Source organism: Branchiostoma floridae, chromosome 7 (assembly GCF_000003815.2).
Source record: "Branchiostoma floridae strain S238N-H82 chromosome 7, Bfl_VNyyK, whole genome shotgun sequence".
Lineage (NCBI taxonomy): Eukaryota > Metazoa > Chordata > Leptocardii > Amphioxiformes > Branchiostomatidae > Branchiostoma > Branchiostoma floridae.
The window spans coordinates 17,000,808-17,009,044 of NC_049985.1; the positions used below are offsets into that span (position 1 = coordinate 17,000,808).

The 8,237-nt window shown below is 42.2% G+C and overlaps 2 protein-coding genes across 2 annotated transcripts in view; one reads left to right on the plus strand and one right to left on the minus strand.

The window, feature by feature from the left end:
• Window positions 1–2,297, plus strand: part of LOC118419021 (rho GTPase-activating protein 6-like) — a gene marked incomplete in the record, with an annotated part of 51,660 nt that extends 49,363 nt beyond the window's left edge. Inside the window, 2 exon segments of the mRNA XM_035825243.1 lie at window positions 9–596; window positions 901–2,297. Of these exon segments, the coding sequence (XP_035681136.1) occupies window positions 9–596; window positions 901–924 (612 nt within the window).
• On the minus strand, window positions 1,767–8,209 carry LOC118419022. The gene is made up of 3 exons (XM_035825244.1): window positions 5,363–8,209; window positions 3,880–4,059; window positions 1,767–3,537 (listed from the first exon to the last, which is right to left on the minus strand). Exon 1 carries the CDS (start codon window positions 7,255–7,257, stop codon window positions 5,776–5,778), a length of 1,482 nt encoding a protein of 493 aa, XP_035681137.1. The 5' UTR covers window positions 7,258–8,209; the 3' UTR covers window positions 1,767–3,537; window positions 3,880–4,059; window positions 5,363–5,775.
• Window positions 8,210–8,237: the final 28 nt, after the last annotated feature.

Here is an 8,237-nt window from a genome sequence, read left to right on the forward strand (position 1 = left end):
AGCGATCGGACTCCATCAAGTCGGACTGCCTCCCTGCGCGGGAAAGTCAGTCCAGCTTCTACTCCAGTGGTTACTCCAGTCCCAACGTTAGCCGACAAGTGTCCTACGACTACAACATCAGTGGGAGCAACCTGTCCATGTCCGGTAGCAACTTATCCATGTCCGGTATGAGACCTGCGCCAATTGTCGCCACACCCCCGGAAAGCCCGTCCCCAAATAGTCCACGCAGACTTGCAGGGCTGGTGAACCAGGCTTTCCAAATGCCGGCCAACGAGAAGCGGCCGCGTGACCTCAGCATCAGTACCGTGAGCAGCGACATGTCCCTGTCGTCATCGGTCAACAACAGCCCGCTAGGGAACAGTCCCGTGAGTCCGAAGGGACCGTCGGCCCCCTGGGGTTTAAGTTTGAGCGGACCGGTGGTGTTGCCGTCACACACAGCACACACGCTGACTCCGCCCCACTCCCCGAGATTGACAGAGGGTCCGAGGCTCCTAAACAACAACGTGGTCCCGAGTAACAATGTTCTACAGACCAGACGGGAGGCTGGACAGACTGATGCACAGATTCAGAGGGAGCTTTGGCAACAGTGGGAAAAGGTAGCCATTCACGATGCTGGGGATAAGGAACAAGAGACCTTAGTGTAGCTTTAGTCTCAATAGACCTCTTTCCAGTTACAGTGGCCATGTTGGATTTCCTGGGGCATACTTATGTCTGTAATACATGCTACATAGGATATTGCCCAACTGCATCCTCATTTTGATGTATGGCCCTGGGAAATCCAACATTCTAAAGGCATGTGAGTAGGCTGTAAGCTCTATGAGAGCCTGAATTTATAGTATTGATAAAATCTTGTGTGTTTTTTTGGCAAAACTAAAAAAAACGATAAATGCATTTTTACAGGTACGATTTACGTCAAAGTCGTGAGAGACCAGAACTTGTCAGAAAAAGATTTTCAAAGACATTGACATGAAGCAAGGCTGTCATAAGGGAACAAACATGGCAGCGACAGTAGAGGCCAACAAAGGGAACAAAATTAGTGACAGTCTTAAAACCACCATTTATAGATATCTCTAGTTATACTATTTTATCAACATCTATGTTGGTAGTATTATGTGATGTATGTAACGGATGTGTCTTTGTGTGCAAGACGTTTGCTGGTAGGTGGTCCAGGTGCAATGTGTGTGGGAATGTCGCAGTAATAATATTATGGTGTCTATGGAAACTACGTTTTCTCGCTGGCAGACACCATAATATTGGATGGGTACTGTGTGCTTTAAAGCCTGTTCTTTGTTATAGATATTATAACAATAACTAAAGGTGTGGCTATTATGATATTGGGTGTAACATCCACAAGTGTACATATGTAAATACAGACGTTATCTGGTCATTGGGTAGTGAGAATATTAGGCACCCGTTATTTTTGCATTATTGTGAGCAATCATAAACAAAATTATAGTGATGTATAAAGTCTGCTGTCTGTAATGGCAACCTTTTATGCTTGTACGCTTCCTAGGAATGAACAGAATCAATATTCCTGTATATGTATTTCAAGCTAAGTATATTATTGCATATCATTACATGGTATCGCTCCAGTTTAAAGAGTATAAAGAATTCAATACTCTGCTCTATCAATATGTGAAATATTCTTATTCTTAGTAATCTAGGTTAGATAGGTTGGTTTCAAATATTCATATAATGAGAATTTTATGCATCTCTGCACTTTTGTATATACATTGTACATGTTTATCGCAGCACTTTCTATCTTGGGTTGAATGTTTTTTTTTTTTAGTTCTGTCATTTTTAGGGCTTTAGCACTTTTATTTTACATTGTCAAACTGACAAAGCTGCCATATCTATTGGGTTGTATCATACTTGTTGACTGACAACATTTACAGTATTAGTGTTGACACTGTACTGGGAAACTACTGCATATTAACTATTGTATCACTAGCATAAACAAGAACAGATATTATGCCTAACTAAAAGGGACATGACAGTACATACAATAGAAGGCATTTCTGTTTAGTGATGTTTAGTGATGTGTTCCCACGTGTGTTATGAAGTGTCGTATTATACTTCTGTGACACAGGAATCGACCACTATGATGTACTGAGAAATATATATTTAGTGTTTCGTGTAGAATTTGTAAGACAAGCTGGTCGGACAATGTGGAAAGTCTACTTGTGTGCAGTACTTAGAAATTGTTGACTCTGTTCTATCTAGTCTGTGGAAGTGTCAAAGAAATCTTGGATGGAAATGTGATTGCTGACAGAAAATATATGAGACTCGTAACCGTTGACATGCAGTGTCATTTGTATTTCTTCATTGCTACAACAAGTACACTTGTAGGAAGGCAACAAACATTTAGTTGCGATGTGTTAGTGTCACATAACATGGCATGTGGAACAAACCATATTCTTCTCTTGCCACTGGATGTATAATATGAGGGGTCATCAATAAGATCTGAGCCTCACCCAAAAATAAAACTCAAATTCGGGGACAACAAAATATGCAGCCTTTTATCATTACACTCCGAATTTCAAAGCATTGTGGTCATTACTTTCCAGTTGATGTCCTAGTGAAAATCAGTAGTTAAGTGGTGAGAAAACTGATCAGAGCTTTGTGAGTCAGGTTACTCTTGCTCTGAAATCTACAAAGACGAAAAAGAAATCCTTCGTTTTTTTAACTAGAAATAAAGGAGATCTGACATAGCGAAGCTGAAGTTCACCCGCACACCTCGGGTTGCAGCTCAATTGTCCTCTCTCACCTTATGGTACTGATTATTACTTTCAAAAGTGTGTCACCTGTAAAGTAATATTGATCACCCCTCAAAGCTGTATTACAGTACATCTGAGCACAAAATACAGACAAAAATTCTTACTTCACCATGACAGCCTTACGCAACATTTTACAGTTTAGGTTGCATTCAACACATTATACGTGTATCGTACCTAAAAGTCCAACACACTTCAGAAACAAGTGCAGTACCGTACTTGTTCTAAACTAAAGGGGAATTGATTGCACCTATCAGTGTGATGCCCAGCAAGCTGCCCTGTCCATAACAGGTCAGGACAACCTGTGGGATTCACACTGATAGGTGCAAAGAGAAATGGGGCAACCACTGGGTATCCCTGACAGAATGATAGTTCATGTCAGTTTCTATGGCAACTGGCAACTAAGCAGTTGCCATGGGAACCTCATACAAAACAGAGAAGTCTTCCATCTTGAATATTTGCTGATGTAAGACCTGTTCTGTTGTGTGTGAGGTTGCCTGTAGTGTGGCTGCCCCTGCCTTCTTTTTCCCAAGAGCTCACCCAGCTTTTGTTTCACATCAGTTGTGGTGACCAAAAGACTGGCTAAACCCATGAGAAGAAGCCAACAGAGGCAGCCAGGTATGGCAGGGTTCACCAGGGGGGTTGTGGGGCTGCTGCAGCAATGTCTCTTGTGGGCCACAAGCTTCACTGACTTCCCTTTGGTCGTCACAACATTGTTGTTCACCTGGTGGTGCTCTGCAGCCACGTGTGGGAGTGCAGGAGGCTAGAAAAAATTGCGGTTGTGAAGGAAGACGTTAGGGTAAGAAAATATAACAAAGATACAGATTACATGATTTTAAGTCTCAATCTACAAACATAGAGTAGTAAGACTTAGCCTGGATATCAGACCGCAGCCCAATCTCAGAAACATGATTATTTTTTAGATCAAGCTGGGGTCTGGCATCCAGACTAAGTAAGACTTTACTTCATGATCATACTTGAAATCCAAGCATGCCCTCCCCCTATTGCATCAGTATCATTCTTTTTATTCTGAAAAGTCCACACACTTCCCAACATTTTCAATAATGTAGCTTATTAACAGTTGAAGTTAAGATGAAACTCTTACCTCTGTGTCATCACTGTACACGCTTCGTGCCCTGCTATCACCACGGGCACCAATCAGAGGGCAGCTGGGAGATCGCACACGGTGTGTGGGACCGTGGAAGAGGTCGTACCGGGACAGTCTATTTGTTATCACAACTCTGTACTGAGGGACGCAGTTCTGCCAGACACACGGCACCAGCATCTGTAGAACAGACACAACATGACTGTGCATGCTAGTGAGGACCTCTAGTGGTTTAGTTGTCAATCGCAGCTGCTAACTTTACCAGTGTCTTTAATAAGGCCATGTTGATTTGATTATATAGATGACATCCTCTGGGAACTCCAAAATTGATGCGAGCAAGCGAATAAAAAAAAAGTTTGTCCAAAAAAAAAAGTTGGCTTCAGTATGATCACTGTGGCCAGGAAGGTTGAACATAGGACTACAAACACATAGTATGGTATACCAACAGTTAGATGTTGCGACCAGTACATCATACGGGTGCAAAACATTTTTTTTTCTTCTTGGACCAATCTGAAATAAACAGACCTGAAAAAAATCAGACGAACGGGGTTCGCCAATTGCAAAATGGACACACTATGTCGGCGGGTGTTTGGGGTCTTACCAATCCAAGAAGACAACAAAAGCGAAGTGAGTAGAGGTTATAGTCACTTGTACCAAGTTTCTACAGGCAAAGGTACAGAGACAGTTAGCCTTTATTACATGAAGATGGGATTTTAAAATGCCAGTGGAAGTCCAATGATCCACCAAAGAGATTCCTTTGTAGCAAAATTGACCAATTACCATTGTTTTGAGTATTATGAGTTCTCAAGTTTCCACAGACAATCAGGTCCAGGTTCACGTCCACCTGGAAATGATCCTCTGGACCTGAACGGGACCTATCCTGAATTTACTGGTACATGTACAAACCCCTACCAAAAATCCTTTTTTTTTTCTGTTCTTTCACATCTTATTCTTTGACTTTTGAGATTTATTTTGGCATTCTATGGCATCAGTTATCGATTTTCTGATACTTTTTTTTCAATCTTAGGAATATTTGTGATCATTTTACAGCTGCTTTGCACAATTTATTGTGTGGTCCAAAACTTTTTTTTTTTTGGGAAATGGCCGAAAATTGGTGCGAGCGCGGATGTCATCCATATAATCAAATCAACATGGCCTAACGAATGCTTGTCTTACTACTTTTCAGCTTTGACACTAACATTAACTCATGAAATGCCTATTCAATGTACATTTATCATTAAAACTTTTGACTATTTTAAACACTGCATTCCTTCAGTAAAAAATACATATTTAAAAAAAGATATTTTCAGGAAAACTTTAAAACATGATAACCAAGCTTAAGTAAAGTGTCGCAATCAACAGAAGTAAGGACACAAATAAACATCTATCAAAATATTCATGACTATTTTGCTGCAGGGAAAGAATAGTTCTTTCTGCCTGGCAGGCTTTTATGGATGAATGTATCGAAAAATGCATAACTTACCTCGATAGGATCCAGGAGTTGAAATGTCTCATCTGTACCATCTGACTGATGATCTAGCTCCATGACATTCAAGAGCTGGATCTCTTCTGGATCCTCTGAACCACTGACTGACTGATGATCTAGGTCAAAGGGATCCCAGTGCTGGATTTCTTCCAGATCCTCCAAACTTCTGTCTGCCTGATGATCTAGCTCAATGAAATCCAAGAGCTGGAACTCTTCTGGATCCTCTGAACTTCTGTCTGCCTGATGATCTAGCTCAAAGGGATCCAAGAGCTGGATCTCTTCTGGATACTCTGAACCACTGTCTGACTGATAATCTAGCTCATCAAAATCACAGAGCTGGATCTCTATCAGATCCTCCATGCCATATGGCTGCTGATCAAGCTCAATTGGATTCAAGAACTTGATCTCTTTCAGATCATCTGAACTTCGGTCTGACTCACTTTGATCCAAGATTTGACTCTCCTGTGCAGTGCTATCTGACAGCTCATTGACCAGTCTACCTGGCACATGATACTGGGAGGTGGGAAAGCCCGTTTTTCCTCCATGCTGTCACCATCAGGACCGCCAACGCTGTCTCTAGTCACCTCCTCTGACATCTCTGACATCTCCTCGTCTTCAGAATAATACAGTGTCCCCGCCTCACTTCCTAACAACATGATCCAGTCATCAATGTCCAGGCTGTTGATGAGATCATCCTCCTGGAGCTCTTTAGGTCCCTTTACGTCACCTTCATGCTTGTCGTACTGTGACAAACAGACTGGAGACTTCACATCGTCATCACTGAAATTCTGTCCAATGTCACCTGGTGGTGCCACTTTGATTTGGGTCATCTCAGATCTGGTCACTTGTCCAGATTTGCTGCTTGATTGACTGGACCATCTCACCTCATTTTGACCGACTCCAGGTGTGCACTCTTGTACAGAGTCATCCATGTATGCAGGTGTTTCTCTCTCACATTCTGAGAGACTTGTGAGGAACTTTTCCATGATCAAGACTGAGCCGTAACCATCGTCCACGTTGATACGAAGTTGGGACACCCACTCCTGTGTCAGGGGGACCACAGTTGTGCTGTTGTTGCTGTAGGTAGGGGTTTCCGTGTAGTAGTCCTGTGCCATGGGGACTGTAGCTGTATGGTTGTAGTTGTTGTACCAAGGTATATCCATGCATGCATGCTCCTGTGTCATTGAGGCCATACATGTAGCTGTAGGGTTGTTGTAGTAGTAGTAAGGTGTCTCCATGTAATGCCCCTGTGCCATATCTGAAGAGTTGTTGTTGTAGTAAGGGGTGTCCATGTAATACCCCTGTGCCATAGGATCCATTGCTGTAGGGTTGTTGTAGTAAGTGGCCCCACTGTAAAACTCCTGTGCCATAGGTGTAGAGTTGTTGTAGTAAGTGGCCCCACTGTAAAACCCCTGTGCCATAGGTGTAGAGTTGTTGTAGTGAGTGGCCTCACTGTAAAACTCATGTGCCATAGGTGTAGAGTTGTTGTAGTGAGTGGCCTCACTGTAAAACTCATGTGCCATAGGTGTAGAGTTGTTGTAGTGAGTGGCCTCACTGTAAAACTCATGTGCCATAGGTGTAGAGTTGTTGTAGTGAGTGGCCTCACTGTAAAACTCATGTGCCATAGGTGTCGAGTTGTTGTAGTGAGTGGCCTCACTGTAAAACTCCTGTGCCACAGCTGTAGGGTTGTTGTAGTGAGTGGCCTCACTGTAAAACCCCTGTGCCATAGCTGTAGAATTGTTGTAGTGAGTGGTTTCTGTGTAATACTCCTGTGTCATAGGTACCATAGCTGTTTGATTGTAGCAAGTGGTCTCCATGTAAAACTTCTCCTCAGAGAAGTAACGTGTGTCAGCACTATCCATCTGAAACATTAGAACCCTCGAATCACACATTACACCTTTACATATAGTCCCTTACCTAGTGTTTTCTGATGCAGCACCTTTTTTTTTTACATCATCAAACTACAAGATACCTCTATATAGTTGAAGTTGAATAAACACTGTTGTTGGAACGAGGCTAATAAGAATTTTTTGCAGTACTGGCAGGATGTTTTTGAGGAATTCTTTGCACAATGTTAATGCCACCATGAATAACATTCTTTTTGCACATCTTTTTGCACTCTTCCATGCACTATTGATAGGTATTGCTCCTTAGGAACCAATCAAAAGCCAAGGAATGCAGCCAATCAGAGCATATCTTACAGCCAAAGATAGTCTGGTGAATAACACATCCTGATCCTATCAACCCAGCCCTTACATAACCCTAGCCGTGAGGACGATCCTGTGAAATGGTGCAAAAATAATACTTTTTTTTGGGATTCTCATAAACTTTAAGCAAGAATGATTCACCATTGGATGGATGAGTACTGATTCAAACGAATATTTCAACACTTCTGGATTGCCCAGCCTTGTCCTGTCAATAAGACTACAGTGACAGGGTGTTTCTGTCAATTGCCACGTCTGTGGTTGATTTGCATTTCGATCAACACATGAAATTAAGCAACTGAGTTGGTCTATCTCCGAGTTGACATACCCTGTTGTAACGTCGTTGGGCAGCTACAGTTTATTCTAGCCGGCACTATAACTCATTGGACACTCGCCGCGATGTCTCAATACAGATTTTATAAGATCCCTTAGAAGATACATTTTGTACAAATAGTGCTATCTGTACGCAAACTATGCGGACATGTTGGCTTCTGATCTGCAAAACATGTCACTGTAACTAGTGTAAGTGTTGAGTCTGTTTCCAGTACTTTTAACACATGTTAACAGGAAAGATCTCCCCAAAAAGCTTCCACAGGTACTCCACAATGTCAAACTCACCGGGATAGGCTGTTGCAGCTCTTGATTTCTCGTCATTGTACCATTTTCGC

Bases quoted from the DNA above. Each gene is read 5' to 3' on its own strand.
- LOC118419022 (XM_035825244.1), bottom strand. From the start codon at position 7,257: ATGTGTGATTCGAGGGTTCTAATGTTTCAGATGGATAGTGCTGACACA.